Source organism: Dendrobates tinctorius, unplaced genomic scaffold (genome assembly GCF_039654945.1).
Source record: "Dendrobates tinctorius isolate UK_male_01 unplaced genomic scaffold, ASM3965494v1 ptg000040l, whole genome shotgun sequence".
NCBI lineage: Eukaryota > Metazoa > Chordata > Amphibia > Anura > Dendrobatidae > Dendrobates > Dendrobates tinctorius.
The window spans coordinates 12,029,404-12,041,358 of NW_027361708.1; the positions used below are offsets into that span (position 1 = coordinate 12,029,404).

General features: G+C 36.9%; 1 protein-coding gene across 2 annotated transcripts in view; it reads left to right on the forward strand.

Annotated features, from left to right (window-relative positions):
- NRG3 (neuregulin 3) overlaps positions 1-11,443 on the forward strand; it is a 1,501,599-nt gene extending 1,490,156 nt beyond the window's left edge. For both annotated transcript variants that reach the window (XM_073574817.1, XM_073574818.1), the window contains exon 9: positions 10,257-11,443. In XM_073574817.1, coding sequence (XP_073430918.1) covers positions 10,257-10,767 — 511 coding nt within the window. In that variant the 3' untranslated portion in view covers positions 10,768-11,443. The remainder of the gene's footprint in view (positions 1-10,256) is intronic.
- The last annotated feature ends 512 nt before the right edge of the window (positions 11,444-11,955 follow it).

Sequence of the window (11,955 nt, forward strand, 5' to 3'; positions counted from 1 at the left end):
CCTTTTCTTATGAGGCTTTATTGTTGTAAAAATAGTCTGTAACTGACAGTTTCCATATCCTCTCACATAGAGGTAATGTGACTGACATGCCTTTCCACCAACACACCCTAACTGACATGCTATTACCTCACACAAGCTTTGTTATACTGAGAATGTCCTTTGTTGCCTATATTAACCAATCAGAGCTCAGATTAATTAACTGTAGCAAAACAGAAGCTGAGCTGTGATTGGTTGCTATTGGCAGCCTGATACATCCCCAGCCAACAGGAAGCCCTCCCCCCTGGCAGTATATATTAGCTCACACATACACATAATAGACAGGTCAAGTGACTGACAGCTGCCGTATTTCCTATATGGTACATTTGTTGCTCTTGTAGTTTGTCTGCTTATTAATCAGATATTTATTTTTGAAGGATAATACCAGACTTGTGTATGTTTTAGGGTGAGTTTCATGTGTCAAGTTGTGTGTGTTGAGTTGCGTGTAGCGACTTTTGTGAGATGAGTTTTGTGTGGCGACATGCACGTAGCAACTTTTTGTGTGTCGAGTTGCATGTGACAGGTTAGTGTAGCAAGTTGTGTGCAGCAAGTTTAGTGCATGGTGAGTTTTGTGAGTGGCGAGTTTTATGTGTGGTGCATTTTGAGTATGTGCAAGTTTTGTGTGAGGCAACTTTTGCATGTGTTGCAACTTTTGTGCATGTGGCAGTTTTTCCGCGTGTGCAAGTTTTGCGTGTGGCGAGTTTTCCATGAGGTGAGTTTTGCACGTGTGGTGAGTTTTGCGTGAGCCTAGTTTTGCATGTGGCGAGTTTTGCATGTGGCGAATTTTGCTTGTGGCGAGTTTTGAGTGGCGACTTTTGTGTTTCGACTTTTATGCGGTGAGGTTGGTGTATGTGTGGTGAAATATGTGCTGAGGGTGGTATATGTGTTGAAGCACGTGGAAGTGTGTGGCACATTTTGTATGTGTGTTCATATCCCCGTGTGTGGTGAGTATCCCGTGTCAGGGCGGTATATACTCTTTGGCACCAACACTTTTCCTTTCACTTTTTCCCCATTATGTAGATAGGGGCAAAATTGTTTGGTGAATTGGAATGCGCAGGGTCAAAATTTCGCCTCACAACAGAGCCTATGAGGCTCTCGGGGTCCAGACGTGTGACTGTGCAAAATTTTGTGGCTGTAGCTGTGATGGTGCAGATGCCAATCCCGGACATACACTCATACATACATACAAACATACACACACATTCAGCTTTATATATTAGATTCTTGAGTAGAATGTAAATTGTTCTTTTAGTCTACAACCTTCAGACAACATGTTTCTGAATTTCCAAGCAATAAGTTTTGTATTTTTTTCTGAACAGGAGAAATGATCAAAATTAAAAAAACAAACAGTGCTTTCAGACCTCAAATAAGGCAAAGAAAACAAGTTCATAATCATTTAGAAACAACAATACTCTTAAGTCTGGAAGAGTTCAGAAATCAATATTTTGTGGAATAACCAAGATTTTTAATCACAGCTTTCATGCTTCTCGGCATGCTTGCCACCAGTCTTTCACACTGCTTCTGGCACAAAAATTTAAGCAGTTCTTCTTTGTTTGATGGCTTGTGACTATCCATCACCCTCTTTATTACATTCCAGAGGTTTTCAATGGGGTTCAGGTCTGGAGAATGGTCTGCCTATGACTGGGTTTTGATATGGTGGCCTCTTAATTTTGCGAGAGCTGTATATATATGTATATTTTTTGCAGGATTATATGCATCTATCACAGAGGAAAATTATTTATTGTGTTTTATCTATATCTCTTCATTTAGCTTCAGGAACAAATTTTTTTAACGCATATAACTTTTATTGTAGTTTTATAAAATACATTACTATACAGTATTAGTGAAGAAGTAATAAACACAGAAAAATGAAGACAATAGAATGTTTGTTCAGTTTGCGGGCTGAATGCTGGGTTTTATTCATACTACTTTAAACAGTTAAATGTTATGTCAACTGTATACCAGAGTGCATGTCTTATATAGTTAAACTCAAAGAAGCCAGTAAATGGAAAGACATTCAAACTAATTGTTAAATCTTTTTTTACTTCATAAAATTTGTTGCTGTTTTTTGTATTTTTATTAATTGACTATACCTGTGTCCAGTATAATTATTATATCTACATATGCCATAAGTTCAAAGTCTTGCGTTCAGTGTTCTCAGCTGCCAGCTATATTGATTTCTATTGAAAATCAAGTAGCAGGAGAAGGAAGTCACTTCCTCTTCCTTGAGTGATCTATACTCTCTTTCATTGATTTTCTATTTGTACAAATAAGCAAGCCAACATTGTAACTGTACAGGCTGTAAATGAGGATCAATATTCTGACCTATCTTTCACATACTTGATTGCCAAATAAACAATCGATTACTGGATCTAGATCATATCGGATTTACAAATTCTCCATTTTGATGCATATTTCAGCTACAGAATAGTTCTATGCAAATTATTCTTTTTTTTACAATTACTATTTGGCTATGTGCCCACGGTGCGTGTTAAAACGCACACCAAAAACCGGACTCCTTCCCAGAAATCGCGCTGTTCTTTCAGCTCGATTTCACCGCGATTATGATCGCGATTTTGCTGCGATTTTCGTGTGCGATATTCAAGCACTTTCCAAGCGATTTGAAGCATCGCTTGGAAAGTGATTGACAGGTTGGTCACACGCATCAAACATAGTGTTTGACAAGTGTGACCAGGTTTTTACTATTGAGGCCGCCTATGTTAAATAGAATGTTAAAATGCTAAAAAAATTAAAAAAATCGGTGTATATTTACCTTCCGACGTCCCGCGCTGCATTCCCGGCCACAGCGTTCCCAGTAATGCCTTGCGAGACCTGTGATGACGTAGCCTCGCGTTGCTATAGCAATCTCGCAAGACCTCTAGAGTCACGCGAGACTACGTCATCACTGGACCGTGCCGCAAGGCATTACTGGGAACGCTTAGGCCGGGAATGCAGCGCGGGACGTCGGAAGGTAAATATACCCCGATTTTTTTATTTTTAATCTTTTTTTTACAGGGGTATGGTACCCAGGGCCTGGAGGACAGTCTCCTCTCCTCCACACCGTGGGTACCAACCGCACATGAGACGCTTAACTTCCCGCATGGTGGGCATAGCCACATGCGGGAAGTAAGCGATTCTCATGCATTCCTATGGGTGCGAAATCGCGGCAATTCTTTGCGATTCCACACAAAAGAATGAGCATGCTGCGATTTTTTCCGCGATGCGATTCCGCCGCGGAAAAAAGCGCAGCATTAGCACAGCATGTGCGGAATGCCATAGGAATGCATGGGGGGCGTTCTGTACACGATTTTTAAACATTTTCGCTGTGTTTTTGCACCGAAAATCGCGGCAAAAACGCTTAAAAATCGCTACGTGGGCACACAGCCTTAGAGTAAAATGTGTTATATTTTGTATCAAGACAAAATGCAGTATTTTTAAAATAGATCAATAACCTGGAAATTTATTTTATAGGTATAAAAGTAGTTGCCGTTTACAATTTGTCTTTGGAAACCTGCCCTCCACAGAACCAAATGTATGTCTTTTCATTTATACTGTTTAGTTTGTCATGTAGGCATCTGATTTAAATCGGGTAAAAAAAGTCATAAAATTCTGCAGTATTCTCAACAAAGAGCCACATGTCTAGATTGGCATTTTAATTGCTTAGATATTTCAACTTCAACAATTTTGTTCCATCTGTCTGTGTTCTTATCACACCTGACAAGCCAGGCTTTTATTGCAGAACTGCCAGGATTCATTATTTGTTATGAGATCCGACAGCTTTGAGGTTAAAGAGTAGATTTAATAACAGTTTAACACTTAGCACACTGCTAATTAAGCAGTGGAAAGTCCAGTACCTAATGAGAGCTTTAAACAAGTGATGTGTTTCTATGCCAGTCACGTTGCAGTATTACAGAGTGAATGCAATATGAGGATGTCAGAGTTTATATTTGATTGAGGGGAGGTATTCTGATTTAGTGTTATTCACATGGCAGATGTTCTAGCTGCAATATATTGAGCCAGTTGATTCCAAATATGGTATATTAAGTGACATTTTCAAGTGCTTGTGATAGAACCTTAGCATTTAAAAGGAAACGGTCACATTATATAAACAGTTCGATCAGTAGACAGTTTGGTATATAGAAAAAGGTGAGAAGAATGATATATTTGTTTGTTGGAAAAGATTTAGTAAAATTTGTATTGTATTCATTGAAATCCCTGGTGTTGGTATGTTTGAGTCTAGAGAGTGGCCCTACTCAGTCACTGTGTGCACAAAAACACCAGGGATTTCAATGAATAAAATATAAATGTTACTAAAACATTTCCTACAAAAATGTATATCAATCTAATCGGTGTCACATCCAGGACAATGCCTACCCTCTCTGTTTCCCCTTTAGTCACTGGGCAGCCTTTGCTGCTGGCAATGCCAGGCGACAGCATGGCGATCCTGTCTAATTAATGGCTCTGTTATTGATGCTCAATGAGGGAGCTATGGGGTTAATTTCTGGTTCCAACTTTGCTCTATGTAGCCCATTTGAGTCTGCGACCTATGACTGAGGATACAGCTCCTCTTGCTCTTGCACATCCTCCCTGCAAATCAGATACCATTTTCATCATGACAGGTACCATGCAATATGGCAACACTGCAAAACAGCAAATTTTCTCTGATCCTTTCTTTCTATTTTTAAGTTTGTTGTCATGTCTCTGGACAGGATGGTTCCACCTCCATCCTGGTCAGGTCAGGGTTAATTATAGTTCGCCTCTCTTTGTTTCTGGGGTGGCTATTTATTGTTGGCAGTTCATGGATTTGGTGTTGGTGATACTTCCATTTTCTCAGTTTGTGGTTGCTGACGCAGGTTACTTGTCCTTAAACATTGTGTCTCTGTGCGTGTGTGCTTTGCTGTGTATGACTCGGTTTGACCCCTGACTTTTGCCTCTGTATCCTGCTTTTTACTGCCATGTCCTACCTGGCTATCTGACCCCTTGGCTCATCTTGGTTTACTCTCTGTCTTATCCCTAGGTACTATGCTCTCGTCTGGCTTTTGACCCTTGGCTCTCCTTTGACTACATTAACTTTCTGTGCCCTGTACTCTGCGCGCTCAGCTGCCTTGTTTGTTGTCACACATTTTGACTCTGCCCCCGGGGTCACGTGACTGCTTAGTTCAAGGTTCTGTGCTCAATGCTTCATCTGAGATCCTTGCGCACTGCATGCCTTGTTCGTCCACTCCCTGCACTTATTCACATGCCCCCTGATAGCACTCACTAGGCTGCGCCAGAGACACCATCGGTGTCATTACAGGTGTATTCATTATTTTATTTTTTGCTTTCACATTACAGAGAAGGCACCGTTATAAAAAAATGTAATTTATCATTGTCAATAACACATATTTAAACATTTTTATTGGTATTTCTTGAGATTTTTATGTATTTATGTCATTTCTTCCCGATAAAAAAAGTCCAGGTGTTACATAAAATATGCTGATTTTCCTTTTTCCTGCTGCTTACTTTTCACGCTTGCTGTGTTAACTCATTCACTGTCAGCATATTAATGTCATTATTGTAAAAAAGTAGAGAAATAATATAAATAGTGGCCCAGATAGGCAGGGTAATGAGATGTTACATTATAAAGATAATCTTCTGTATTCAGCATTTGGTGCATCGTGGGCTATCAACAAAGAACAAATATAAATTGATGCAATTAATGAGTTGGTGGAGATCTTAACTATACTGGCACCAATTTATTCCATATATTAAAGTAAATCTTCTGAGCTGTGGTTGGCTACAAAGTCACATCCAAGATAAATGCTAGAAAATTGGTGTGTGAACATTAAAAAATATTAGGAGTGTCTTGACCAGTCTGCACCAGTTTCATTCTTGCACAGAGGTTCTTGATGAAAATGAAACAAGTGCAGTGTGTCATATTGCCATCCTCCATCATGGTTTTTTTGGAGGATAGTATGGCAATATGTCTGGAGAGTAGATTTTGATGGCTAAGGGTTGCCTATCCAGACATATCAGCATTTTGCATTGCCTACATAAGAAACAAACATTTTTGGGCCAATATACCATGACGGCACCAAAAATCATGAAGAGATCAAGTATGAGAATAAAATAACAAATTTTATTGAAAAAACATTAAAAATACTATAAATTGCAAAAATGCCCAGCAGGAGGCGCTCAAAACATTCATGCCAATAGTTATTATAGTCACACAGACAAATGTGAATCCTTGCACATAAGTAATTATAAATAATTTCCAACAAGATTATAATCTCTATAAATGTAGGGAATATTCACACCACAGTATTAAAAAATATATTGAATATAAATCTGACCTGATATATGTAACTGAATTAAATAACCTCAGTGTCAAAATAACTAAATATATTGTGGCTGAAAAAAATACAAAAATACAGTGTAGTACTAGAAACCCACATTAAATTGCACCTGAATGGTTGTGGCCCGATCTAATATAAGCTGCAGATTAAAATAAAAAGCCTCAATATCAGCAAGATTGAATAGTATCACAGCTGAAAAAGTGCTAGAGGATTGCTGCATAAAGCCTCAAAGGTTCAACATTAAGATTCAAAAAATACTGTGTGGAAATAATCTGTGACAACACTACAGGCAACTCACTCTGAATGTAATAGAAATCCACCTTAAATTGCACCTGAATGATGGCTTGCTTGATGGCTTGTGGCTATCCATCATCCTCTTTACTACATTCCCGGAAGAAGCTAGCGCGAAACACATGCTGGGGTGAAGGAGGTCGCGTCATTCACACTCACCAGAGACCTGGCATCAGCATTTTCATAGGTATTACCTTTTTTTCCCTTTATGTATAACCTTTGTGGATTTATGCAGCAATCCTCTAGTACTTTCTCAGCCGTGATATTATTCAATTGTGCTGACATTGAGGTTATTTTTATCTGCAGTATATATCAGACTGGGTTACCATCATTAAGGTGCAATTTAATGTGGGTTTCTATTACATTCAGAGTGAGTTGCCTGTAGTGTTGTCACAGATTATTTCCACACAGTATTTCTTGAATCTTAATGTTGAACCTTTGAGGCTTTATGCAGCAATCCTCTAGCACTTTTTCAGCTGTGATACTATTCAATCTTGCTGATATTGAGGCTTTTTATTTTAACCTGCAGCATATATTAGATCGGGCCACGACCATTCAGTTGCAATTTAATGTGGATTTCTAGTACTACACTGCATTTTTGTATTTTTTTCAGCCACGATATATTTAGTTATTTTGACACTGAGGTTATTTAATTCAGTTAAATATAGCGGGCCTGATTTATATTCAATATATTTTTTAATACTGTGGTGTGAATATTCCTTACATTTATAGAGATTATACTCTTGTTGGAGATTATTTATAATTACTTATGTGCAAGGATTCACATTTGTCTGTGTGACGATAATAAACAATGTCATGAATGTTTTGAGCGCCTCCTGCTGGGCATTTTTGTAATATTATAGTATTTTTAATGATTTTTCAATAAAATATGATATTTTATTCTTGTACTGGATCTCTTCATGATTTTTGGTGCCATCATGGTTTATTGGCCCAAAAATGTTTGTTTCTGATGTTTTGAAGTGCCAGAATATATGTGGTCTTTGGACTAATTTCAAGTATATTTATTGCCTACATAAGCCATTTTTGTCTAATGATTCTCTCTTACTTTCCCCTCTGCTCCTGTAATTCCCAGGCTAGCAAATACATAAACACACATATACTATGAAAAAGTTTTAGATGAGAAACATGTTGGGGTTAATATAATAGTTTATTTTTACCAAATACAAAGCAAATGAACAAATGAGAAATCTAAATCACATCAATATTAGGTGAGATCAATCACCATTTGCCTTCAAAACCGCATAGGTTTTTATATGTACACTTTCATACAGTTTTTTAAAGAAATTTGTTGATCATGGTGAGATAAGGGCGTTGTGGGGCTATATTGTCACTTCCAAGACTTTGCTCTTCTATCATGTCACAGACCATACACCATGACGAGATTGAGCGGAGCAACAAAACAACAAAACACAAGGTAGTCATACTGCATCAAAGTCTCTGCCCATTTGAAAGTAGATGTACTATTTAAGCTCTTTTGAAGAAGCACCAAGAAATAGGCAATAATGAGTAGACACAGTTGTCAGCTGAAAAACCTTAGTGCAGTTAATTGAAGACACATCATGCTTACATCTCTGCAAAATCAGAAGATGTGCAGAACTGCTGTTAACTCAGAATGTTTAGTGACCAGTGACATCTAGTTATACACGTCCACTGTTTGGAGAATTCTGGCCAGAAATTATCTTCATTGAAAAATTGTATCCAAAAAGCAAAACCTTCAGCTTAGAAACAAGTCCAAATGAATAACCAATGCAAGAAAACATGGGAACTGCAGAAAAATGGCACTATGGACTGATAAATCAAAATGTGAAATATTTCTCATTGTCATAAAGCAAAAATATAAACCTTGCTAAGGAAAAATGTAAAAACAATATATAATGTGTACAGCCATGTGTATTGTGCTGTGAAAAGATCTCTCTCTCCCCAGCACTGGGAGAAATGAAGCATCTCAAAGAGCTGCATATGTAAGCTATTAAAAAGCAAATGAACAAAAGAATAGTGGTCACTGTAGACAATTCTGTTTGATGAGGATGAGGCAATCAGTAGAGATTAGAGATGGTGCAATAATACCAAATTTTATAATGGGACTATATATATAAATTATTGGAAACTGTGTGGCTATAGCACAACTGGCAAAAATGTATTGTCACAATTGTCATTATTGTGTAGACCAACATCTCCACCCAAGCCACCATACAGTTTGGTCTTGATTCTTAATGATGCAGTCAATGAATCTAGACCAGAATAATGCTGTACAAAACTGATAAAATGTTTTCTTTTCTTCATCAAGCTTCTTTGAGCCGCAATGCTCTTAGAAGAAGGGGATCATTGGGAGTAACCTTATTTTTTATGTATGGGAATCAATATTGTCAGCACAACAATAGGTATACCATTTTATAGCACAATTTTATGGACATTCAATACCTATTTGCTAGCTCTCAGCTGAATAGATAAATGCTCTTATATGGTTTTTATTTTTTTCACAAACCTGCGCAAAAACAATTAGAAATAGTTTTAAAGTCTGACTTCTCTACTTAATATTAAGCTGAACACGCAAAGTAACAGTGGCTGCAGCGTGGAATACATTTTTCTTTTTTTTTTTTAATTTCATCTCTCTGTTGCGGAGATATCAGCAGTGAAAGTATTCGCACATAATGCGTTAACTTTAGTTAAGTGCAATTGGCTGCTATTGGATACCTTTCACTGGGGATGTAAAATTCTTTTCATTGTATGAGTTACTTTCTGATAATCTCCACTTAGACTTACCAAAGTTAACTGATTATGTGCTAATACTTTGAATGCAGATATCTTCGCAAACCGAGAGGCAAAATAAAAAAGAAAAAAAATGTTTTATTAAATTTACAATTAAATGGTGTGTACAGTTCAATGTGAAAAAATTGACAAAAGTTCCTTTTTAAGGTAAAGCAATGGTCTGTTACACTTGGAAATGTTGTTAAAGGGGTATTCCCACCAAGATGTAATAGGTGCAATAATAGCAATATTAGCAAATACCTCCAATTAGAAATATAGTATAGTTTTTCGGATTTGCTATGTCTCTTTCCTCATGTGTAGGCATTGCAGGACCTTAGGTATCTATGGTTGCGACCAATAGCAACTTCCTAACTGTCACTTCATCAGTGGAAGCATTTATGTTTACATAAGGTCCTGCAATGCCTGCACATGACGAAAGAGACACAGAGAATAAAACAACAACTATACTATATTTCTAATTGGAGATGTTTGCTAATATTACTATTATTACACCTACTACATATTGTTGAGATATTGGGGTAGGATCTTGGAGACGGGAATACCCCTTTAAGGTTTTATTATTTTTCTATTCTAAGATGTCTTGAGTATCTTGCCAGTCACATTCTGCCCTTAATTTTCTCTGTTTGCTACTTCCGTTAGCATCAATTTTCTATGTTTTTGCAACTAGTTCTTTGTGTTTTCTGTAAATAAGCTACTGTAATACATTGACAAAACTCTCGAAGACACAGCACGTTTTTATTTTATTTTGGAAATATTGAGCCTTTAATGTTTAAACTAAATCTTGCCTCTCTTTTGTCTCTTTAGGTGCTCCTCGACTGATTTGACTCAGCTACAGAATAGTTCAATAAATATGCAACTGCGCTCAAAAGAAACACAATCCTATTTTAATAACATGGATCAAAAGGACCGTGCCAGTTTTTCATCATCTAGGGCCAGCTCTATTCCTATCATACCCTCAGTGGGGCTAGATGATGCCTGTCTGCAAATGCAGAATGTTTCTGAAATGGCAGGTGTCAAACTGTGCAAAAACTCATATTCAAGTGAACTTGTGAAGGTGAACATTACGCCTAGCAACTGTCTTATAGCAGAGCAAAAAGAAGTCAAAATTTTGCTCGAAACTGTACAAGAGCAGATACAAATTCTGACCGATGCAAGAAGAAGGTCAGAGGACATGGAAATCACTTGCCTAGAAATGGAGGAAAGTGCCAGTGAAAATACAGCTTTCCTGCCCCTGAGCCCAAAAGCAAAAACTGACCCAGAGGCACAATTTGTCTTAAGAAATGAAACGCATAGGGACTCAATGCTTCATGTGTGATTTTGGCTTCGGACTACTCTGTTGGATGCTTAGCGTAACAGATTATGTGCGAAAAATATGATGAAAGGAAATAAATTATTTATATGCATTAATTTAAGAGCATCTACATAGAAGAAACCAAATAGTCTATCGCCCTCATATCATAATGTTTTCTAAACAAAATATTTTTTTAAGGGAAAGAAGAGTTTGTGAAGTGGCAAAGCTTACAATGAATACATTGATGTGTTAAATTATATACCATTATTGATTTCTAGCTTCTTTGAATGCTGGTGGGTGTTTCATTCAAAATGCTTTAAAACTTCTTCCAGGTGCAAAGTATTTAGAATTTACCATTGGGGTCAAAATGTTCTAGCCACCAAAAGGGCCAAAAGCATCACCATTCAGAAACCATAATTGTATTTTGTTACATGACAACTATCCCAATGAAAGAATTACAGTTACATTGTGTGTTCGGTTTTCCTGTTGTGTTATTTTCAATGCTTCTAATTTCTTGACACTTAACATTCACATGTGCCAAAATACAAGCTTGCCTATTTAACACAAGAGATGCCTGACCATGACTAGAATTTGGAAGTGACAAAGAGATGACTAAAATCTTGTTTAACACAATCGTCCTACATCTGTCAATCAAATAAAAGTGTATTGCATATCACCTATGAACATAGCACAACAGCAATACAGGCTTAAGCTTTTTATTTTTACAAATTGAAGTTTCATATGTTATTCGCTTAAGATTTTGTTCAATGTTTAAAGCAATTATATGGTCTTAAGCTTCTGATGAATTGATATAAAGGTTCGAGGAAATATTCAATGATATTATTAAGGGCTCTGATTATGGTGGAAGAAAACTCAATGTATTGGAAAATGTTTTTTGTGCAATTTCTCACAGATGAAGGAAGGACAAGACACTTTCCCGGTTGGAAATTTCTATGTGAATAGAAAAAAAACTACTGTAATCATAATCATACTGCAGAGATATTTCACTGTTTTTCCCAGTTTAATATATATAAAAGGGTTGTCTTATAGAAAAAAAACTGATAATGAGAGCCAATTTCACCATGGAAATTTTTTTTTTTTTTTTTTTTTTTTTTAAATTGTATTATATGCAGCCTTTCAGATGATTGGCCATCCATGTCATACATGAGTACACTTAATTAAAACATTCCCTCAGGAAGGTTCTCAGGAGAT